The sequence below is a fragment of the Marmota flaviventris genome, chromosome 11 (assembly GCF_047511675.1).
Source record: "Marmota flaviventris isolate mMarFla1 chromosome 11, mMarFla1.hap1, whole genome shotgun sequence".
Classification (NCBI taxonomy): Eukaryota; Metazoa; Chordata; class Mammalia; order Rodentia; family Sciuridae; genus Marmota; species Marmota flaviventris.
In genome coordinates, this window is record NC_092508.1 from 66,529,498 (window position 1) to 66,555,214 (window position 25,717).

The 25,717-nt window shown below is 35.1% G+C and overlaps 1 protein-coding gene across 2 annotated transcripts in view; it reads left to right on the forward strand.

Annotated features, from left to right (window-relative positions):
* Positions 1–2,150: 2,150 nt before the first annotated feature.
* Positions 2,151–25,717, forward strand: part of Slc38a11 (solute carrier family 38 member 11) — a 50,744-nt gene continuing 27,177 nt past the window's right edge. The window contains exons 1-7 of one of the 2 annotated variants that reach the window (XM_027946157.2): positions 2,151–2,189; positions 2,665–2,779; positions 4,808–4,882; positions 11,111–11,245; positions 12,355–12,420; positions 13,579–13,685; positions 17,307–17,386. In XM_027946157.2, coding sequence (XP_027801958.1) covers positions 2,151–2,189; positions 2,665–2,779; positions 4,808–4,882; positions 11,111–11,245; positions 12,355–12,420; positions 13,579–13,685; positions 17,307–17,386 — 617 coding nt within the window. Of the gene's footprint in view, positions 2,190–2,664; positions 2,780–4,807; positions 4,883–11,110; positions 11,246–12,354; positions 12,421–13,578; positions 13,686–17,306; positions 17,387–25,717 lie in introns of those variants that run through there. The other variant, XM_027946159.2, reaches the window with a different exon arrangement.

Consider the following 25,717-nt stretch of genomic DNA (forward strand, 5'->3'; position numbering starts at 1 on the left):
GTAATCCAATATTCCAATATTGTGAAAAATATCAAGCATCTGTTTTTTTTTTTCTTTTAACAATACAAAATTGCTCCTCTTACAGACACCTTTCCAAGATTAAGGGAAAATAAACTCTTATAAAGTTGTATATTGAAAGTTATTCCCTTTAGTTTCATCCCTACTTGAACCTACTTGAACCGAATACCCATCAGGAAGAACTTTCTAAATTCAAATTGCTATCCAGATACAATCGCCTTTGATTATTTCTAAGAAGGCAAGGTGTTCTTTGACATCAACTTGCCTGGACTGCAACCAAATAATGAGGAAAAGCAATATTTCAATGTGGGATCACTATATCTCTATATAATTGTACAATCCTATAAAAAGCTCAAATTAAGTCTCTCCCTGTTCCTGAAAGTCTGGTTTCCATGGCCTCTGGGACTAAAGCAGACTCAATAAAACTGATTTTGTTTTTGTTTTTGTAAGTGAATATGCACTTACCCTTCAAAAAAACACTCTATAATCTGACTAAACTGTAGGGTTCTAACACATTAGCTGTGTTTACCTCTGCATGGGAGGATTGTTAGTGATTCTCTGGGTCCTTTTCTTTCTTCTTGAAAATATCTCATTGAGAACATAGCACTTTTGAAATTATACTACATAACAATATTTTTGAAATTATACTACATAACAATATTTTTGAAATTATAAGAAAGGTTCTTTAAAGAAATATCATTAACATAGGAATAGAATCACTGTTAAATATGTATGTGTGTATATATATATTACTATCATACATATTATATATCATGTATTTCTATCATATGTTTGTACATATGTATGTACATATTGTTACATATGTGTATATATACATATACATATATTACTTTGTATATGAAAAATATACATATATTACTTTGTGTGTGTGTGTGTGTGTGTGTGTATATATATATATATATATATATATATATATATATATATATAACTTTGTAACAAATAAGCCCAACTGTTAGTGGTCTACAAAAAACAATAAACATTTATTAACCCACATTTTTTGTGGATCAAAATTTTGAGAGCAATTTGGTTGGATAGTCTGGCTCAGTTTCTTTCATGACCCTGACAATATGTTAGCATTTGTTAATTTGATGGTAGAGAGTTTGTGTAATTTATAAGTCTCTTTAGTTTTTCCATGTTTTTAATTTTTCACTATTTTAAATAAATATGTATGAAAAAAGTCTCTCTTTTTTTTTTTTTTTTGATAAATACTTGTATATGATTACCACCCTCATTGTCCCTGAAACTCCGCTCTGTGCAATCTGCCTCTGTGTGGTTGAATACTCTGGGCCTCAGTTTCATCATGTGTAATACAAAGAGGTGAACAGAGCTAGCCCAGACATCTGGGTATGTTCCCTTTTCAGTCCCCAGATAGCCCTCTTTCCCTTTCTTGGTTTTCTTACCTGAATCCAGTAACAATCCAGCCTCCTTTTCTTTAAGTCTCCTTTTCCGAAGAGTTACCAGGAAGCATTTGATCAAGACTTGCACAATAATCAAGTTTGCTAAAAGTTCTAGGAACTTTTTTGGCTTTTCCCCCCTATTTATTTTCTAATGAGTCCTTTTTTCCATTTCCACTTACCATTAAAGTCCTACATTTTAATTTGCCATCTCTGCCCTAGAAGAGGTGTAGAGAGAAGGAAGAGCTACCAGGAAAGATGCTCCATGGAGCAGGGGTGCCACTGTGCTCTTACCTGGGCATCAGATCATAACCGTATAATCTGGGCAGGGCAATGAGTGGAACAAGTTGTATTCTGCAGCTTCGTTAAGAGTAGCTCTCAGTCATCCCTGTGGGAGGGGAGGAGGAGAGAGATGCAGAGTGGGTGGGGAGAGGGCTGCCCAGGTCAGAAACTTCTGCAGCATCCCGTTATCAGGAGGAGAGTGCTTGTGGCTGGGCAAACTCCCCTGGGAAACCGCCCGGGACTGTGAGGACCCAGAGTTCAGGTCTATAACACGGCAGTGGGTGAAGACAGTCTGGGCAGCCAGCGAACCGGCTCCCTCCAGCCCCTCCCGGTGCGCGGGTACCTCCTTTGTATGCAAGGTGGTGGGGGAGGCTGGGCAGGCGAGAGCCTACTGCACAGCCCCAGAACCTTCCACTTGCTCAGGATCACCGCGCAATGGGGTACCAGGGACAGCCGCCCCTCATCCCGCTGCAGGTAAAACTGGCAACTGGGTCAAGCTCTGAAGCCAGTTCTTCTGATTTCATTCATGCTGCAACAGGTCAGCTACATTCATCTGGGGTCTTAGTTTAGTGAAAAATTCTGCAGGAGAAAACTATTCTCCTTAATCTGACTTAATCTGACTTTCTTCCTTGGAAAGTACTTTTCAATAACCTCTTTATTTCACACAATCTCATTGCTGGCTCCCCACAGACTTGTACTCTGGATTTGCAAGGACCAGCTGGGGCAGCTGCAAACTGACACTTGAGGATGGAGTTGTTTGCAAAGCTCCGTTGAATTACTATTAAACGTTATACGTTATTGTCCTCATAATTAGTTTATTATAGTTTTTCATATTACTTATTACTACTAGTATCATGGTAGAATTTTGCATTGGATATTTGTCTGATATTTTCCAATTTTTCAAGCTAGTAAATATTTGTTTAATCACCATTTTAATCTATTAAAATAGAGAGATCTAGATGACAGAGAAACCCTTGTTTCTGAACACGAGCATACAAGGAAATCTTGTCAGTCTGCTGCTGTTTTTAATGTTGTCAACTCGATTATAGGATCTGGTATAATAGGTAAGTGTTCTGTGTTCTGTTTGGTTTGGTTTGGGGTTTTAAATTAAAAAGATCAAATCTAAGACTCAATATACTGCTAGTATTCATTGATTGTTTTTTAAAGGAGAAAGTGTTAACTAAGAAAATTTGTAATTTTCTTCCATAAAAATCTTCCTTTATTTTTATCCCGCATTGTAAAAATATGCCTCCAACTATTTTATCCTGAGGATGGAGTTGAGATTCACACTCTTTCCACAGGTGATAGCATTCTCCACATGCATGGTGGAGTTGCACAAGCAAAAGGGCTGAACTTTGTTGTTTGTTTTGGGTACTGTGGGTACTGTGGGTTGAACCCAGGGCCCCTTTACCACTGAGCTACATACCCAGCACAGCACAGCCCTTTTAATTTTTTTATTTGTTCTTTTCTTCCTTCCTTCCTTCCTTCCTTCCTTTCTTTCTTTCTTCTTTTTTTTTTAAGACCTTGCTAAATTGCTGAGACTGGCCTCAAATTTATAATCCTCCTGCCTTAGCCCCTGAAGTTGCTAGTATTATAGGCATATGCCACCAAGCCTGGGTTTTTTCTTTCTTTCTTCTTTTTTAATAGGCTGCCTGATCAATCGATTATATTGTCTGATTCACTTCTTTCTTATTCATGAAGTGTCAACCATTACTCAAATCACCTTCAAACCTTTTTTTAAATATTATTTTTTAAATATTACAAGTAGAAAAGTTTAATGTGAAAACATGAAAAATTAAATCCACACAATATTTCCTTATCTATCTAAATGATGTTAGATTTTAAAGTGCAAACTTGTGATGTGTTCATTTTAAATATCATTTAATCAATAACACAGTTTGTTCATTGTTCTTAGCAGAGGAGCCAAATAATCAATTAAAATAAAGAAACAGTTCATATTTTCCCAATGTTTTTGAGGCAAGGAAAAAAATTCTGAAAAAAAAAGTGCATTGTATTAAAGTAACCAAAAGCAGTTGTTATTTTCAGTGTTTATTATTCTTTTCATTGTTTGAGAACATTCCATTTCAGAAAAGGCAAAGAAAACAAAATAATGCAAACTGCATTATTCATTGAGAATACAACATTTTACTACAAAGGTTTAATAGGTTAATCTACTGAAAATTTTATGCTTATCTGTTATCTTGAGTTACTTTTCTTCCTTTTTCACAAGTTGAAGTTGATATGCTTCTTTATTTTACTTTCATCCATATATGGACATTTACTTAAAATGATACATGATTTGGAGGTATCTGAGATAAAGCAGAAGAAAGTAGGGGCAAAAACTTATGTAAAATTCTACCTCCTTGTACCATGGAGGTATGGCAGTTCTGTGTAGCAGAGTTCTAGAGTTAATTGCTGATGGGCATGCTTTAAGTTAACCTATGCCAGCAACATTTAAAATACTACTTAATTATGTTCAGCAGCCTTTTAAAATTATATTTTTCAGAAAATAAAACATCTGGGTATAAGCATTTAAATTATGTTTCTTTTCAATATCTTATTTTTCATAATCTAAAAGAGTTCACTTTCTCCAAAAAATGAGACATAATTTTATATATCTCCTTTAACTTCATAAAAAACACTTCTGCATTCACATTTTCTTCCCTTTTACCTATATGGTTGCTGCATTTTGATTCCAGGGTGAGTCTTTCTTAATATCCTATAACCCTGCTTTGTTCCTTATTGTCCATATAAGAAAGGGTTTGGGGCCATTACTACCCATTATATTCCAGGAATATGTCATCCTCACCCACATTATTTGTGGGAACTGGCATCTATTTTTCATTTTCTGTTTTTTTAATTCTTATTTCATCACCTCATAAATTTGCTCTCTTGACATGTCCCTAACTTAAAAGTATTTTTTTCTGAAATAAGTATTAATACGCTACCATTCAATTTTAGGACTGTATATTGCTTACAACTATGTCATAAATATATAAATTTAACTTAACATTATATACAGGAATTAGGGAAATTTCTGTATTTCTACATGTCTTATTAATGTGAGGGTTGGGGTGTTTGTGTTTTTCCAGGATTGCCTTATTCAATGAAGCAAGCTGGGTTTCCTTTGGGAATATTGCTTTTATTCTGGGTTTCATATATTACAGGTAAAAATGCTATATAATTGCCTATTACTGCAACTTAAATTGTGCAATGATTCCTTTACACACAAAATAATACTCTGCAATTGAATTTCCTTATTAATTAAGAAGCATATCAAAGGATCCTAAAGAATTTAAGCATTATGTCTGAGGGGATTTACTTTTCATCCTAATCCTTTAAACAGATTAGAAGAAGTAGAAGAACATTATATATTACCAAGCCTAAATCCTATTCATGTGCCTCTGTCACTTCATCCAGAAAGCAATAGATGGGAAAGTCATTTCAAAGGTTGATTAAGGCTAAGAAAAGATGATGCTCTCAAAGTTCAGGCAGCCAAACTTGAGGGCAGGTGCCTGTGAATGAGAGCCCCATCAGCTGTGTTTGTGCAGGTCCACCTGGAAGCCCAGAGCTCAACCAGCAGGGTTCCCCACCTCCACTGCCCCTCCACCCAACCCCTGCTCAGTGCTTGCCACTGCCTTTAAATGCAGCAATAAGGTGCTTCTAAATCCCTTCTCTTCTGCTCCCCTCTCCATGCAACATGTTCATTAACGCCCCCGTTTTGCCACTCCCCATCTAAATGCAGGCTGTATCACTCATAATCATCTCCTCTTCCTATTGTTTTTATCCCAGCCTGTCATCCAACCAGCTCACCTTCTGACAAACACAGCATCTTTCCTCCACCTTAGGATCAGAGAGAAAAAGGCAGCTGATCTAAATAGACACCCCCTGTAATAATCACTACTGTGGTGACCACTTTGAGTGGTGACCAAGTATCCTACTACTAGCTAGTACAAAAAACTCACTGTACCCTGTCTGCAGTGTGGGACTCAAGAGTTTCACCTTCCTGTGAGATTATGACTCCCACCACACCCCCAACTACTACTGTCCTATAGCCATCAGCCCAGAGCTGACAGAAATCCAAAAGCCAGCCTCTGCCTCCCCTTTTACCTCCACAAGGTCCAATATGTGACATGGTAGGAGCTCCATAGTTCTACAACCACAGGGCTGGGGTGCGCTGGTCTCAACCAGGAACACATCCTTGCAGATTTGTCTTCTCTTTCTTGTCCTTCTACTCCAATCCTCCTGGAGCTCTTGACCCAAAACCACTGTCTCAGCTTTGCATCTGGAAGCCCTGACCAAGATTCCATCCTTTATAAAATCTCAGACTCCCAAGGCCAGCCCCTAATACTGCTATTTTTCCTTGAACTGAGAGGCAGTAAAGCATGTAATAGATAGCAAATTCAAAGATGCAGAGTTACTGGACCACTTTCCTCCCTACCATCTTCTCCCCACTACCCACCCCCAAGACCTAAACTGCTTCCAATTCTACAGCTCTTAGTTTGTAGCTTAAAACTCATTACCTGGTGGCAGGGGACCCACAATTTTGTGCTCATTAAGATTTGCTGGCATTTAAAATTTGGATTGCATTTATTAAAGCACGTATCACACTAGAAAAACTCATTCAAGAGATTTTTTTTTTTTAATTTCCTGTTTCCCAGTCAATCAGCACTGACAAACAATTTCCCCCCAGGCATACAATAACTTAAGTGCACTATAAACATTTACACACACTGTCAACCAGTAGATAGAAAACCAAGCAATATATATCACCTGAGAATTCAGGACTTAAGGAGAGTGAACAGTTTACTAAAATCGGATCATATGATACATGAATAAATGATAATGTAAGTGACTTTCAAATAATGATACATATAAACCCATGACAATGACTATGAGTTGTCCTTTGCAAAGTCACATATTACGAAGCTCATGGAAATTACCAACTTATTCATGTACTTGCATGATTCAAATACTTGAATAATTTTTTATAAAGGATTATTACACAAAAGCCAAATAATTAATAGGTTATGATTCACTTTGTTTCTTGGGCTTTGAAAGCAAAATCTACACTTAGAATATATACATAATGGTTTAAAAGAAAATTTGCCTGTTAAACAACTTTAATTCATTCATAGCTTATTTTTAAATGTGCCTATAATGTATTTAAAGGGGGATCAAAATATTATAGTGATTGATACTTGAAATACCTTAAACTTTTAAGGGAATATATTTATAGCCTGTATTTTATAAGCAGACAAAAGCATTTATATTCTGTGGACTTAATTCTTAAAAATTGTTAACTTTAAGCAATACATTTTGAACTTTTATAAAAACTCTCAACGTTCTCATCTCAAACATACAGTTTTTTCCCAGAACCTTGCCTCCTCTCAGTGACTGAAACCCTCATTGGTTCTCTTCCTTGGCCAATAAGTAGATATTCAGTATTTTGTGCTTCTAGTGTCTGTCTACTTTCTGATGGGTCCTGCTTATTGCTTAAGAGTTATCTTTCTAAAACATCCTCATATCGGCTACTGCACCATTTTAAACTCTCCACAACTCTGTAATAATAACAAAAACAAAAAATCATTGCAATTAGATTCCTTTATGATTTGGTCACTGTATTTTTACTCTCATTTCTAATTACTTAATGACCTGTCACTAATACTGTCACATTCAGACCTTCTCTTTTAGCAATTCTGGACGATCTCATTCCCCACATGTAAAATATGCTTTTACACTGCCTTCCTGATGCTAGTCCTCCTGCCTGACATTCCTTTTATTCTCTACCTGGAAAAATCCTATCTTTTGTCCTGCAAGGCATTATTTAACTCTTCAGTGAAGTCATTCCTGGTTTTCAGTAAAGGAAATAGAATTAATTGCGATATGCTTTAGGCTTGAATGATAGTTTAAAGTCTCATTACTAGGTCATTTATCACATTAAATGAGAATCAAATAGTTAAACAATTAGCAACCCTAGTATATTGGATTAGTTAATTTTATCCGACATATACAGATCACCAATGTGCTGGGCATTGATACTGCACCCAGTAGAGCAGTGATGAACAATATCCATGCTGTTATAAGAGCTCACGTTGTAATGTATTAGACAGACAGAAAACACATAATTATAACACATCATGAAAATACATGGTGATTAACATAGCCTCAATAGAATAAGCATATTCTGGGAAGGAGGAGATGTCCACTGAGTGTTTATGGAAAAATGTAAGTTAGTAAAGAAAATGGATGGGTATTCTAAGCAGATAGAAATGTGATTCAGTATGGCTAAAGTGTAGGGTTGATGTTCCTAAGTGGAGAGAGGAAGTTGGAGAGGTTGCTCTCATATAAAGATAGTCATTACCATTTCCTGAGGACTGGCTTTATGATGAACATAATAAAACCACAATATTAAATCCTTCTGTCTCCATGCGGTAGGTATTCATGTCTTACTTTTATGAAGGAAGAAATTGTGACTTCACTAGATTCCAATGGTTTATGCAAGGTCTGCAGTTACTTGTGACAGAGTTGGGATATTAATTTAAGTGCATGGATTCTGGTTCCAGTCTACCACGTCCTGAGTCCTGAGTCCTCCATTTCTAGCAATGGGGAAATCAGCAATTTACCTAAACTTCTAAGCCTCACTTTTTTCATTTATCAAATTGTAATAATAATAATACCAATTTAGCATGATTGTGAGGATTAAATGAGTTAATATGCAAATCTTTGGGAAGAGGACTGGCTTACAGAAAAGCATTCTAAAAGTATTGGCCACTATTTTGTAGTTGTTATCATTAATATTCAACCCCCACAATGATTTTTTTTCAACCACCATATGCAACCTGTTAAAAATAAGTAAAAATAGCACAACTTTTCATTAATTTAGTTAGCCTCTTGTTGTGGCTTGAATGTGAGATGTCCCTCGAAAGTCCACAGTTGAGACAATGTAAGAATATTCAGAGGAGAAATGATTGGGTTGTGAGAGCCTTCACCCAGTGAATTAATCCCCTGATAGAAATTAACTGAGTGGTAACTGAAGTAGTAGGGTGTGGCTGGAGAAGGTTGGAATTGGGGTGTAGCTTTGGGCTATACATTTGTATCTGGCAAGTGGAGACCTCTCTCTCTGCTTTCCGATCATCATGTGAACTGCTTTCTCTGCCATACTCTTCCACCATGATATTCAGGCTCACCTTGAGCCCCAAGGAATGTATATGGCTGTCTATGGACTGAGACCTCTCAAACTATGAGCCCCTAAATAAGTCTTTGCTCCTTTACAGTTATTTTGGTTGGGTCTTTTAGTCACAGCAGCAAAAACAATAACTAAAACACTTCTCTAACATATCAGACATTGTGGTAGACATTTAAAATCCATGATCCTTATATCATTCTTCAAGATGGGCATATTGCTTTGCTTTACAAAGACTCAAGAAGGGCTGCACAGATAAATACATATGGTTTTTCTGCCTATGAAAGAATTTTATTTTTATTCAAAGCACTAGTGGATATCCCTGGAGAGTTTAAAGTAGAAGACTGATTAGATTTAAACTATGGTTAGATTCATTTGGGGGAGGGGGGTTGTCAAAATTTTACTGGGGACAAGTTTGGTGAATGGGAGAACTGTAAAGAGGTCATTGCAGCAATCCAGGAAAGAAATTGTAAGGCCAAAGCTCTATAATAAAGGAGGTTAGAGGTTAACAATGAGGAGATATTAGTCAATATTTATGATACAACAGTTACTGGATTTGGGGACCAAAGTTATATAGCAAGTAATGAATACTGAAGAGTTTAGGAGGAGTCTCAAGTTTCTGTTGATATTTTTCACCAATTGGAGAAGCATGGTTGAGGAATCAAGTTCCAGAACAAATGCACAGATTAGCATTTGGACTTTTTAATATTGAGATGCCTATAACATCTTGAAGGTAAGACTTGTATTAGGCAGCTATATATAGAAGTGTGGAGTTTTGAAAGGTCTGAACTGGAAACACAAATTTAGGTATTACTAACATGTGCATGAAAATTGAAACCAGGGATGTGATAAGGTCACAGGAAGACATCTTGAAGAATGAGCAAAAATCCCAGGGATACAGGGTTTGAAGCAGAGTCAAAAAACTGTTGAAAACCAGTATAAATGCCAGAATGGTAGGAGGACAACCAGGAGAAAGTGCTGTCACAAAGACTGAGGCAAGATGGATGAGTTAAAGGGAAGTGATAACTAGAAAGGGGGAAAAGTCAGAAAGAGCAAGTGGTATTGTAGATTGGGGGAGGAGAAAAGAAATTATATTCATCAACTTGGAAACTGTTGATCTTGTGGAAAGAAGCTTCAATTATGGGGAGAAAATCAAGGTGGAAACCATACCACAGTGATTTGTATTTTCTAGTTTGTATTCTAATACTTTTCCAAATTACTTAGAAGATAAAAAGAAATTGCCATGATGGAAATATAAGAGAGAGAGATTAAAAGAGTGCCAGGCCAGGGGCCATGCTGGTGGTCCATGCATGTAATCCCAGCTATTAAGGAAATAGAAGCAGAAGGATAGCATGTTCAAGGACCACCTGGATAATTTAGCAAGATGAGAACCCACACAAAACAAACAAACAAACAACAACAACAACAAAAAAAAAAAAAAAACAAGAAAGACTGGTGATGTAGTAACCCTGGTTTCAATCTCCAGTGACTCAAAAAAAAAATAAAAGGAAATAAAATAAAGAATCAGTACCACACCTTGTACATGTCTTTGTACTCAATAAAGCTATAGTGTCCTTCAGTAAAAAAGTAAAAATAAAATAAAATCAATCAATCAAGTTAAATAGAGAAAGTAAGTTTTAAATGTAATTTCTATTTTTAACTTTGATTCTAAAATTGGAACTGGAATTCCTAAAATGTGAATTTTTAAAATATTCTTAACCAAGATATATAAAAAATTAAGTTACTTTGTTATACAACAAATACTCTGAATCTCCTAAAATTTATTTTCTAAAATGTCGACAGCACGTCCATTCTCAATATTTACACATTGACTATGTATGAAACTCTTAAGTCCCTGTGTTCTGTTGCTTGAAGAGTTGTCACATTCTGGTAACAGTGGTTACATTGTTGGTTGGAAAAGTAAAATGGAATCCTGACACATTGACTCCAGTCTGTATCCCTCTTCTATCCAGTTCACTGTCTGGATATGTTAAGTGCATATGCAGCCTGATTAAAAAATATGTCACTAAAAACATGACAGTTCATGAAAGGTAATTATATATATAATATTATATATATAGTCATGATAATGCTGTACCATTAAACGTTTTAAAAAAAATTCCCTTTATCTCTGTGATAAGTAAAAAAAACCTATTTTATCAAATGTATTTTGACATTTGTTTAATTGTTATTTTTTTTTTTGCCACAGACTTTTCCCTTATTTTGTTGATAAAAGGAGGGGCCCTTTCTGGAACAGACAGCTACCAGTCTTTGGTTAACAAAACCTTTGGTTTTCCGGGGTATCTCCTCCTCTCTGTTCTACAGTTTTTATATCCGTTTATAGGTAAGATGATTATGAAGATGAATACGACAATGATTTGTATTAAATAGTTACTTCTGGATAAAAACATTTTAATAGTCATTTAAGAATCATTAAAGAAAATTAGCAGTTGAAATATTTTCCAAATTAAATGTTTACATCTTCACTAATTTTCTCCTTATTTTCTGGTCCTTTTGGTCAATTCTCTAAATGTTTTTCATCTAGTTAAGGTTGGGCTTTTCTTATTTGGCAAAACTATAGAATGTTTTGTAATTAAAAGTGAAATGAATGAGAGACATAACAAATTTCTTCTAAGGCTCAGTATATTTTTTTCTTTGTTGTGAAACCATAAGCATTTGTAAAATGATGTACTAGACAAACATGCTATCTAAGATTTCTATGACAATGGTGAAAATCCTACCAGGCACTACTTTTTTTTTTTCTTAATTATTTTTGGTTGTAGATAGACACAATACCTTTATATTTATTTATTTATTTTTATGTGGTGCTGGGGATCGAACCCAGGGCCTCACACATGCCAGGCATGTGCTGTACCACTGAGCTACAACCTCAGCCCCTACCTGGCACTTCTTAAATGGTAAAATGTTAATAGAAACCAATGCCCAAATAGACTTCATTTTTTAAATCATTATCACAAAAGTTATTGTCCAAATGTCTAACTGCTTATGTTTCCACAAAAGGTCAACATTGTATTTCTTCCAAATGTCTTACAATTTCAATTGAAGGAATATTTTGGTGCCTTCAAAATTTACTATTATTATTCCTCACTTTAAGCAGTACATGTATTCCTAAAAAAAAGGTTTTGAAACTGAACTTTCATACCAAGATAAATTGCATTTTAAATTTTAAATGACTACCAGAACTCATTATTTAAAGGTGTTCTGAGGAAAATCTATTTGCAAATTGAAAATTTTTTTGTAATGCAAATTGATATTCTACCATAAATCTGTTGAATAGTTATTTTTATGGTGGCTCATATTAGTAATTACAATATATATTTTAAAAGGTAGGATTATGTCAATTCTTGGAAAGTAATAACTGATTACATTGAAAATATTCAAGATGAGATGTGTGGTGGTTTATTAATGACTATTATTTTAATTATATTTTAGCTATGATAAGTTATAACATAATAGCTGGAGATACTTTGAGCAAAGTTTTTCAAAGAATTCCTGGAGGTAAGTGAAAATAAGACTTCTGAAGAATTAAATTGCTTTATTTTATATGATTATATATAGTTAATGTGTTTCATTATAATATATAAATAAATATTTGAAGGTGGAAGGATTGGATTACTTCAGATATCTTGCAGTTCCCATGACCAATGTTGATCCTAATTTTTGATCTATTTTTATACATAGTTCTTATTTAGCCAATTAAAAATATTGTTATTCTTCATATACTTAGAATAGTCTACATTTTAAATTCCTTATGTTTCACATCACAGCTCTGTGGTAACATTTTTCACATCCTATTTATACTATATCTTTTCTAAAATAGTTTCCCCATTATTTGTATCAAACTATAATTTAATGCAATAAAATTAATCCTTTTCTTAGGGTAGATTCTGTGAGTTTTCACAAATGTTTATAGTCATATAATCACAGCTACAACAAAATACAGAACCTTTCCATCACCCTCCAAAGTTCTGCCCAACTCCCTCTAGTGAAAAGCGCCCTCATCTCCAGCCCCTGGCAACCACTGACTTGGTTTCTCTCCCTGTCTGGCTTTTCTTCAGAATGCCATGTAAATGGCATCATACAACATGTATCTTTTGAGACTGGCTTCTTTTCCTTGGCACGTGTGTTTTAGATTTGTCTAGATCTATAGTTGTATCAGTAATTGGCCTCTGTAGGGGCTTTCCATTTTATGGATATACATAAGACAAGTGTGTCTTTCACCCAAGAGAGGGACATTATCATTATTTGCAGGGTGAGATGGTTACAAAAAAGTTGCTACAGTATTCTCAAGCAGACCTTTACAACATACACCAGGATCCCACTTCCTGTTCAACTTTTCACCATATCATGGTTATTAAGAATAATTCAGAGACCATGAGTCTATTTGCTTTGAAGAGCAGAGAAACTGATTAGGGAACTACCAAAATAATATGAATATGAAATTTTATAAATTCATTTCAGGCCTAGGTATACCCATAAGTTATTTTGTTTTTGTAATTTATTTCTATTTTTACATATGTTTAAAATCATTTTCATTTAGGGATAATTTATATTATTTCAGTCATTTTTTTTATAATTAACTGCTTGCCTATTTAGTTGTGTGACCAATGTGCTACTTGTATCTCCAAACACTAAATATTATTTGTTGTATTTTAGTTGACCCTGAGAATGTATTTATTGGTCGTCACTTCATTATTGTGCTTTCCACGGTAACCTTTACTCTGCCTTTATCCTTGTACCGAGATATAGCAAAGCTTGGAAAGGTAAGTTTTACATATTAAATTGATGTAGAAATGAACCTTGTTACCAACATTCATTTTGTTGATCTAGCATCTAGTTGGCAAAGTTCTGAATTACAGTACTCTTTTTAGTTTCTTATAGTGTTTTTGTGATTATGCTAGAGTAAACCGTGGTTGAATCATTAGCTTGTTTGGGGGAACCAATGGCTAAGTAGTTGATGAATGTAAACTAAATATATTCTTCCTGTTTCTTTTTCAAAATAGATACCCTAAGTGGTATCAGAAAACAGGTATTAAATTTAGAAATATAAAGAACTATATTTAAAGCAAGTTTCCATTATTGGGAAAGTGTTCCATGTTTAAACAATTCAAAACTAAACTAAGCATCACAAAGAAATGAGAAATGGTTGAAGAGGTAATTATGTTTAACCTGATTTAAACATTATGCAATATATAGATATATTATACATTGTGTTGTACCCCATTAATACGTACAGCTTTTATGTTTCCATGTATTAGCTAAAATTTTAAAATAAAATAAATTAACCTAGTACTAAGGATGAATCATTCAATGGCACAAAATATTTTTATTTGTAGATTATAATGTCTTTTATGCCTTTTTCCATTCAGTAAATTTAAATGTCAATGTGTTGATTCATCACTTGTTGAGAATTTGGCCAATGTTTTATTCTTATTGCTAAAGATAAATACTGAACTCTTTCTAGGGAAGCCAAGCACCTAATTATTCTACTCATCACATAAGCTCATTTGCTTAAACTAGACTTTCTGACTGTATTTTATACCCTCACTCTCAAGGAATACTTATATTTTGCCGAAAATACCATTGGTGCTGTCTCCATGATTCCATGCATTCTGATGAAGAATATTTTAAAGGACTATTTATATGATACTTTTATATTCTATTTCGACAATTCCAACAATTGATTGAATTTTACTTTTCAAAGTGAGGTTTGCTATTATATACCCAGTGATGAATTCTCTCTTTCCACTTAAAAGTGAGGGTAGAGACAGTATTCAAGAGTATTCTGGAACTGCAAAGGAATGATATTGGCCAAATTATGTTGTTATATTGGTTACATTGTGTGGATGTACAAATATTTAACAAAGAATCCCACCATTGTATACAACTATAATGCACCAATAAGAGAAAAAAATATTCTTTCCAACATATCTTCCATCTTTAACAGTCATTCAGAAATAAATAAGAGTACCAAAATGGGATGTGTGTGTGTGTGTGTGTGTGTGTGTGTGTGTGTGTGTATGAATTTTCTGAATGATGGAACTGTTTTTCATTTTACATGTTCAGTGTAGACAGAAATATTATCCAAAAACAGAAATCAAAGTCCTCATGAAAATAAAGCTACTGATATTTATTCTATTATTAATATTTGAACATTTCCCTCCTTTTAAAAATTTTAATATTTTATTTATCCCAATACATCCAAAATATTATTTCAATATGTGAGCTATATGTTATTTTTTATTTGTACAAATTAGTTAGACATGACAGTAGAATGAATTTTGACACATCATACATAAATGGAATATTCTTCTGGTTGTACATGGTGTAGAGTTATACCGGTTATGTAACATATATGCACATAGGACAATAATGTCCAATACATTCTACTATCCTTCCTATTCCTATGCCCCCTCCCTTCCCTTTACTCTCCTCTGTCTAATCCAAAGTATCTCTATGCTTCCCTACCCTTTCCCCTTGTTTTATATTAACATCCACATATCAAAGAAAACATTTGGCTTTTTGATCTTTGGGATTGGCTTATTTCACTTAGCAAGACATTCTCCAGTTCCATCTATTTACCCGTAAATGGCACAATTTCATTCTTCTTTAAGGCTGATATAATAATTCATTGTGTATATAAACCACATTTTTCTTGCCCATTCATCTGTTGAAGGACACCTAGATTGGTTTCATAGTTCAGTTATTGTGAGTTGAGCTGCTATAAACATTGACATGGCTATGTCACTGTACTATGCTGATTTTAAGTCCTTTGAGTATGAATCAAGGAGTGGAATAGCTGGGTCAAATTGTGATTTCATTTCAAGTTTTCTGAGGAATCTTTATACTGCCTTCCATAATGGTTGCACCAATTTGTGTGAGTATACCTTTCCCCCCCGACATCCTTGCCAACACTTATTGTTTCTTGCTTGCATTCTTGATAATTGCCATTCTGCCGGGAGTGAGATGAAATCTTAGAGTAGTTTTGATTTGCGCTTCTCTAATTGCTAGAGATATTGAACAATTTTTCATATGTTTGTTGATCAATTGCATTTCTTCTTTTGTGAAGTGTTTGTTCAGTTCCTTATCCCATTTATTGATTGGGTTATTTTTTTTGTGGGGGGGGAGGGTGTTAAGTTTTTTGAGTTCTTTATATATCCTGGAGATTAATGCTCTATCTGAGGTGCAGGTGGTAAAGATTTTCTCCCATTCTGCAGGCTCTTTCTTCATGATCTTGATTGTTTCTTTTGCTGAAAAGAAGCTTTTAGTTTGAATCCATCCCATTTATTGATTCTTGATTTTACTTCTTACTCTTTAGGAGTCTTGTTAAGGAAGTCAGTTCCTAAACTGACACGATGAAGATTTGAGCCTATTTTTTCTTCTATTAGGCATAGGGTCTCTGTTCTAGTGCCTAAGTCTTTGATCTACTTTGAGTTGAGTTTTGTTCAGGGTGAGAGATAGGGATTTAATTTCATTTTGTTACATGTGGATTTCCAATTTTCCCAGCACTATTTCTTGGATAGGCTATCTTTTCTCCAATGATGTTTATTGCCCCTTCATTTTGAGGATTTATGCTTGATTTCTTTTTAGAATCTCTTTATTGTAGTGATCTTTCATCTCCTAATCTTATCTCTGATTTCACTCCTTATATCATCCTTTACATTGCAGATCAGTTTAACTATGTACATTCTAAACACCTCTGACATTTCTTTTACTGCAGTGTCAATGGATTCTATTATTGGAGCATCTTGGTTTGTGTAGGGAAGTTTGTTCTCTTGTTTTTTTCATGTTGTTTGTGTGTCTATCCATCTAGCAGTGTGGATTTGAGGCAATAGAGTTTCTATCCTGTAAACCCATAGGGTCCCTAAAGGTCTCCAGTACCTGTCCTTTAAGGGAAAGATAAATAATAACAACACCCATTGCAAACAATATATAGCCTTAAACCAAATACCTCCTATTAAGACATCTACAGTTTTGTTTCAATAAACAGAAATACATACAGAACAGTTGATATTTTAATCAGTTAAAATAGTGACAAAAACGAAGGAGCAGAACAGACCCAGAAACAGAAGAAAAAAAAAGTACAATTTTATATTTTATGCAGAAAGCCACTGAAAATGTTTAAAGACATGTTGCAAAATTATAACAATAGTCATATTTAGTACTTGAATATCTATTTGGAGGTGAGGGACCAAACTGTGATTTGATAAGAAGTTACATGCCTGAGGTTAACAACACTAGCATATAAGAATATGACTAAAGAATTAGACTTAAAAAAAAGAAACTGTGCATTAGTTTACCCAAGTAAAAAGGAAAAAGATGCAATATTTTAAAAATAAATAATCTGTATGCTATACTAACAATCTTTACATTTTTCTTTGCAGATCTCCTTTATTTCTACAATTTTAACAGTTGTAATTCTTGGAATTGTAATGACAAGGGCAATTTCATTGGGTCCACACATGTAAGTCTTGTTACATTTGTTAGTCTTTGATTTATAGCCTTTACATAGATGTTTAAATGATATATTATCAATGCAGAAATATAATCAGAAACATGAAGAAAATATAGAAATAAATTTAATCAAAAACACCATTTATCTTTAGTGTTTGAAAAACTAACAGAAAATAAGTATAGGCAAGTAAACATGCATTATTCAGTTGAACCCTACAAGACTGAAGGGATTAAAACAAATTTACTGAAGATTTTAGTGACCAGTCCTAAGAATTTGAATAAGAAAGGGGTTTTGAATGATGGAAAACGGGAACAAAGTAGATATGGATTTATTTTTAACAAAGTTTTGGCAGTCTAAGCCAAAATGAGAATAAAGAATATAGTGTTTTACCCTATTAAGTTAAATGTAGTCACTTTCAAGACTGCCTTTTATTCTCTTCTAAGGTTATGTTCTTTAATTATTTTGTGTTAAAATGCTCCATCAGCGAGGCATGGCAGCACACATCTGTAATCCCAGTGACTTGGATGGCTGAAGCAGGAGGAGTACAGGTTTTAGGCCAGCCTCAGCAACTTAGCAAGGCTCTAAGTAACTTAGTGAGACTGTCTCAAAATAAAAAGGGGTGGGGGTGTGGCTCAGTGGTTAAGCACCCCTGGCTTCAATCCCTAGTACTAGAAAATAAAATAAAAATAAATGCTCCATCATTTGTTAACTAATGGTGATAGTTGGCAGTGGTATTTGTTTTAAATGTTATTATTTGGTCAAGTAAAATATTGGCACACTGCTATTAGTTCCCCAAATGTTAAAAATGTTATTCATCCATGAAATTCAAGTGTGTGACTGCTAACCTAAGCTACAGTTTTTATGCTTTACTTATAGAACAGGTTCACTAGGTAAGGGCCACGTAACTTACATTTATAGTCCCAAGAATTTGCTGGAATGAAACCAACTAAAGTAGTCTTTAAACAGAGTTGGATTTCTACAATGCATAATAAATATTTATTGAATGAATAAATAATACATTAGGGAGTTTTCATGACACCTTAAATATTCTGTCTGCACCAAACCAGGCAAAGTAAAACAAATTTAAGACATAATGTCTGAAGCAGTGCAAGGGGCACTGAGTCTTCAATGAGTGGTATCTATGACAAAAAATGAAAAGAATACCTGGTGACTAGCTCTAATTGATAATGCAGGCCACAAGGTAATTAGACTGATTGTTGCTCTGCAAAATTACTTCATTTCAACTGTATGTATTTATGAAAAAATTCTTAGTATACCAGAAAAATGTAAAAACAACAACACTAAATCTCAAGTTTATTTGGAAGAAAGTATTAAATATAGTCCAATTATATTTAATATGGCCTTTGATTTACAAAATAAAATGCTTATCTTCTAGAAAACTTAAAGAAAGTATAACTCTCAGTCATGTTGATATTAATTTTCTCTTCAAATTACTTAATCCTGATTCATAGTCGTGTTAGTTAGGTCAGACCATCACAAAACACCATAGAATGAGTTCCTTAAACAGAGGGCAGAAGTCAGAGATCAGATCCAGTGAGTTTGGATTCTGGTGAGGGTCTTCCTCCTCTTCTCTGTTCTCACACAGCAGAGAGAAAGAACAAGTTCACTGTGGCCTCTGCTAACGAGGAGGTTAATGCCATCATGAAGGCCAGCTCTCATGGCCACATCTAACCCTGACTGCCTCCAAAGTACTCTTTTCCAAATTTCATCACACTCAGAGTCAGAGCTTTGACATGAATTTGGAGGGAATTCAAGTCAGTCTCTAACAGTAGAGATTATGAAATGCTATTGAGTGTCTGTTGTTTCCAGTTACTGTAACATTCTCTGAGAGAAAAAGAGTAGAAAGGCATAAATCAGTACCTGATGCAAGCTGTTCACAGTCAATTATGGAGAAGGGATTTATTTTACAAACAAGCAAAAACAGAAAAATAAATAAATAAATAAATACGTGATAAGTAACCAAGTAGAACCATGAAAGGGGCAGAGGAAACACCGAGAGAGAGTGTTTAAGAGATCAGGTGAGATTCCGGGAGGAAGAAAATATGATCTGGGAATTTTGAAAGATAAAATGGAATTTTTCTAGATAGATAAGGGGGTAAAAGGCATTACAGGCCCAAGAAAGGAATCTATAAGAGCTATAAGAGTTCAAAAGCATATATTCAATTCTACTGATATTTATTTAGTATCTATTATATTGGTTCAGTATTCAACTCTGCTTTTCAAACTCTAAATTTATAGCAACAAAAAGCATTCAACAGAATATAATAAATAATAATTTGGCCAAAATTTTAATTATATGAAACCAAACCATTGTAATTGAAACATTTTATTGTTAAAAATTATTCTAAGGAACAAATCATATTACAACAAGAAGACATATATTTAGATTTTTTTTTTTCTTTTGGTACTGGGAATTGAAGCCAGGGGCTCACACATGCTAGGTGAGCACTCTTACCACTGAGGCCCAGCCTTATATTTGATATACATAATACTTTGAGGCAAAATTAAAGGGGGGGGGAAGTAGCTAAATTAGGGAGTAAAGAAATTAATCCTTAATTGTGCCCCAGAAGCAGAGTGTAAATCAGTGATTTCCACCTCTGGCTTCGTATTTGAATCCCCTGAATAGCTTTAAAATCTGTTGTTTCCAGGCCCCACCTGCAGAGATTCTGACAGAACTGACCTAAGGGACAGGCAATTGAATTCATTACTTAACAGTTGAAGATTCTGTGAACAAGGATCTCAGCTTACAGGAATTAAAAGCTCTTGGTTTAAAGAGATTACAATCATGAGTATATCAACTGACACATCATTTCTAAAATTAAAGCAGAGATTTTGTGTTTTCTTAGTTGCTGTTGTATGATTATTTTTTACAATTCATTCACCACTATTTCTCAGTATTTTTATATATAAGTGAAATGTGAGGTACTATCATGAACACAAAGTAAAATATATCTGCTCTCAAGGGCTCACATTTAGTGAAGATGATAAAGCTATACAATGACTATCAGATGAATAGTGTGACTTGATACAGAGAAAACAGGTAGCAGAGTCCACGTCCTGGTGGTGTTAAATAAATTGATTTTGTGTACTAAGAGCTATTTAAATTCAGCAGTATAAACAAAATGTGGACGGTATCTTCCTCTAGCAGTGATATCATACTTAATCTGAACCTTTGAAATTTTCTAATAACAGGGGCTATTTACTTAACTCTCTCAACGTTTAGATATTAAAAGAGTATGTTTTTAAATATTGTGCCACCTTTTATTTCTGTTTGAATACTACTGCAAACAACTTCTGTTTGTCCCTATTTAAGATCAGGCTAATTAAATCCCATGTTCAGGGGTTGGCTAGTCAAGCAAGAATCTTTCTGAAAATATGGCAGCTATGAATGCTTATAATCCATAAAACATGAGAAATTCAATACACCATGTGTGATTTCTTCATTTTTGGTTCAGATGAATGATCAGAAAAGCTGTAGTTTTTTCATAGGGCCTTTAAAGTGGTATTTGAAAAAGATCTTTAAACCCGCTATCAGAAAAGAGGAAGGTCTGTAATGGCCACTGGTATTGACCTTGTTACTATGGAAACATCTTTTTAGTGGTTGTGTTTTAAAAATAAAACACAATTCAATTTCCTTTTCCATAACTCATAGGGCTATAAATCCTGCTTCTTGATATGATTTCAAATATCTCACAGTCCAATGACTTCCAGTACTTTTTGGAAATTATGTTCAATTTTATTGTGTTTTCTAACCTTTTGCTTTCTAAAAACTGAGGTGGCAAGGAAATTTAATTGCTTTCCAGAAAGTGTGTGAGTATAAAAATGCAGTAATACATTTCTCCTATTTTTTTCTACTTTTTTTTCTTAGCTAGAGTAAGAGGCATTCGGTGGCAAAATCCTTCATTTATTTTCTCATTAATATTCAATTTTTACATTCAGAATGGGAACAAAAATATGCAGTTCCAAACTTAAAACTATTTTTCCTTCCTATGACATCTCTTTTAAAAGCATCTTAATTGGGCTGTGGCTGTGGCTCAGTGGTAGAGCACTTACCTGGCGTGTGTGAGGCCTTGGGTTCAATCCTCAGCACCACATATAAATAAATAAAATAAATGTATTGTGTCCATCTACAATTTTAAAAAGTTAGAAAAAAGCATTTCAATCAGTAATGTGGAATTCTAAACATAATTTCGTGTGTCTGAACTTTTAACAAGCATTTATATATATGCAGTGTGCCTTTCCAGAGAATATCAGTACATATTAATTTCCTTACCCTTTATCCACTCTAACCCCGAAATTCTACCATTTAATGCTACATATAAAGCACTAGAGGGGTTTAAAGAAAGGATCATTTAAAATATGAGTAAAGGCAGATAAAGAGTACATAATAGAAGAAAGAAATAATTCATTCTGCCAAATACTGGCCATTGAAAATTTTGATGATATATAAATTATTGCCCTTTTTGTTGTGCAAATGACAACCACAGGATTATGAACTGGTTGACTCAAAGGAGAATTTATTGATTCAACTGTAAAGTTCAAGATTATTTTTTGTAATTAGGTATGATTGGATGTAGGGTCTCAAATAATGAAATCAGGTATAGTTTTTTGTTTTCTGATTTGGGGCTGTTGTTGTTGTTCTCTCTTTTCACTGCTTCCTGTTCTGGCTCTTGTATCTGAAAGATTTTCCTCACTGTGTCATAATGGCCACAGCCGTCTTAACCTATATCCATTGAAGTCCAAGTCCATAGAAAGGGAAAGAGCTTTCTTGTTGAGAGCCACAGCGAAGGGGCCCCAGCAAACTTCCAGCTGCCAGCAAACTTCCAGCTGCCAGCTGATGATTGGCTCACAGCGGCCCCAGTAAACTTCTAGCTGCCAACTGATTGGCTCCTCTGCAGTGATGCTCATTGGGCTGTTTCCCCGTCCTTTCAGACCACGGAGCTGCTCACTGGGGGACTTTTTTTGGCTCCGCCCATGTGACCCAGCCAATCAGCCCCAAGAGCAGGAGGAGTGGGGGAGGGGGAGAGGCTTGTGGGAAACTGGTGGTGGCAGTTGGGCTCTGAAGGTTTTTCCTGAGGAGCTGTGTGGTCTGGTGTGTGTGTTCTAAAAATAAAGTTTGTTTCTTTTGACAAGTGGCTTCTGAATTTTGCCCAGCCAGACTGCGGCATTTGGTGGCTTGAACAGGGAACAACTGAGGGTAAGTGATAAGGTAAACTGCTCGCCCCTGAGGGCAGGGCCAGAGGATGGGTAGCCATTTTAAGATTCTTCTTTTGTTTTGCTTCACTTTTGTTTTAAGTTGCCTGTCCCTGGAGATGTGTAAGATGGAAGAAAAAACACTCACATCTGAGGAACAGATAGGGAGAAAGGACGGATGGACATTTCAGGAGGATAGAAAGGCTATAATGATTTTTTGTTGTTCCAATTTTGTTTCACTCTGTTTCAGTTTTGTTTGGCATTATCTTCTTGGGTTGTATTATAGTTATAGTAGAAATATTCAAGTAAAAGAGAAGGTCTCTTGAGCTAGTCAGACAGAGAAAGAAAGTGTAGAGCAGAAAAAGCCATCAGGGGGAAAGTTACAACAGGAGACTACTACTAACACCTTTCTATTACCAGAGGGCGTAAGTGTCCAACCAACTTCATGATGTGGGAAAGGGTAATAATAAAATAGATATTGAAAAAAGCATCCTGGTTCTGTTGCAGATGTAAGAATAGCCAAACTGGAGTTTTGGATATCAGTTGTTATGGATTTGAGCCAAATCATCTTGTTTTTGGTCTGTAGAAATCGCTTTAGTTAATCTTTCTGGAATCCAAATCGGCTGCTGTTCTCCCTGTGGAAACACACAGACAGACCCCCGACTCCAGACAATTACTGGGTCAGGACCTTTCCATTGTCCTTTTAGAATATCCTTCCAAAGTACCTTGGGCTTATGTACATTTTTTGGACACATATGCCTTTCCGCAGCACTAAGCCCTGATGAATCCAAATTTTAAAAGTTTAGAGTAAAAAGGGTTATTTTAAGTTTATCTTTGGGGAATATATACCCCTTCCCAAAGATAAACTTAAAATAACCCTTTTTACTCTAAACTTTTAAAATTTGGATTCATCAGAGCTTGGTGCTGATAACGCCAAGGTCACGGGTTCGTTCCCCTTATGGGCCACCAAATGCCGCAGTCTGGCTGGGCACAATTCAGAAGACACTTGTCAAAAGAAACAAACTTTATTTTTAGAACACACACACCAAACCACACAGCTCCTCAGGAAAAACCTTCAGAGCCCAACTGCCACCACCGGCTTCCCACAAGCCTCTCAACCTCCCCGACTCCTCCTGCTCTTGAGGCTGATTGGCTGGGTCGTGTGGGCAGAGCCAAAAAAAGTCCCCCAATGAGCAGCTCCGTGGTCTAAAAGGGCGGGGAAACAGCCCAATGAGCATCACCACAGAGGAGCCAATCAGTTGGCAGCTAGAAGTTTGCTGGGGCCACTGTGAGCCAATCATCAGCTGGCAGCTGGAAGCTTGCTGGGGCCCCTTCGGCTGTGGCTCTCAACACTTTCTCTTTTAGGGTTCCTTCAGCCTCACTTCCCAGAATTAGTGGTGGTTGGCTCTAATGAGGATTCTAATGAGGACCCAGGATGATCTCAGACCTCATCATTACAGTCATCACAGTTTGTGTTGAGTTGCTTGTGTTTGGACTATACATGCCCATTCTTGGAGTTAAGAATATAGTCAACCCTTCCAAAGAGTAGAAAAAACAAAAGGTGATCCCAAAAGAAGTCAAGTCAGTGATGCTAGAAGAGTGGCCATTATGTGGTGCAAACCACAGAAATCCTCTTCAGAGGATAGGAGTTTCAGTCAAATGGTACAGGAGGAAGCAACTGAGAGAGAATTAAGAATTAAGAAAATAATAGAAAAATTAATTTGGCAAATCTTCCCCTTCTCTCTTTCCTTCTTCCTTCCCCTTCTCCACTTCCTCTTATCTCTCTTCTTCTTTCTTCTTTGATGAAAAGCATCAGTGAATAAAAGTAGTATGGTAAAACTGTCTTGAGTCAGAGCTCTAAACGTACTTTTTAAAAAGAGTATTTTATATATATATATATATATATATATATATATATATATATATATATATATATATATATATATATATATGTATTTTTTTTACCATGGGAGATAGTGAGCATGTTATAGATCAAGTCAAAAGTTGAAGCCACAAGTCCTCCATGAAATCTTGAATGATTGAAATTTAGAATATTGGAAAGGAGCTAGTACATTTCTTGAAACAGTAGAATAAGGATATGGAGAATAAAACATGGATACCTTCTGAAGATCATAGTAGGAGACTTGAGTGTCTGTACCCAGTAGCCTCAATTATCTCAACAGTGAGATTATTACTTGAGAGTATGATGAATGGGAATAGGTTCAGGACTTGAATATTCTAGTTGATTACATTTGGAGCCACACGTAGGAATAAAATAATGATACTTCTGTTAAATTGTCTTTATTCATATTTTATGCATTTCCCTTTGTATTTTATTTTTCTCAACATACCACAAGTGCCACGATAACAGAAATCACATTTGCTTTTCCACACTGTATACCTATTACTCAGCAGAGTGCCTAACATGAAATTAGAATTCAGCAAAGAATTGTTGAATTATCAGTTGAATATTTGAATGAATCCATATGCTTTCTGGATTTAGTCAATGTAACTTGGGGATTGACTGACCAAAATTTCAAAGTAATGAGATAATAAAAGTTGTCTTGAGACGATTAAAAAAAAAAAAAAAAAATCATGTCAAACAAAATTCTCCTAAGTCTAGTTCCAATGCTTTGCAAAATTTGCTAACTCATTTGCTAAAACATCATTTGACTTTAGGTTCTGCCTCACTGCTAGAGCTAGTGGTGTATTTCACTTGACAAATTGCCCATGTAAAACATCACCCAGAACTATTGTTTGATTTGAGACTATATGAACATAGGAAAAACATCTGCGATATGGTATGTGCTTAAGGAGGATTCATCCAGTCATTCCAAATATCAGAAGAGCAACAGGAACAGCCTCAGTGGCTCAATGTCAAGTCCTCCTTTACTCATGATCAGGTATTTTTATAAATGACTGTCTTAGTCATGTTTACAGCTCTCTGTTTATTCCAGTCAGAAATCTAACTGGTCTCTGGTACAGATTCACTAACAAAGAGCAAAAAATGAATAGACTTTTCTTGGAGCCAGTAGGAATTTATTAAATGGCCAACTGACACCTGTCTCTCTTGTAAATATTTGGACTACAAAGATGAAGAAAGCACAGTCCCTGACATCACATCCT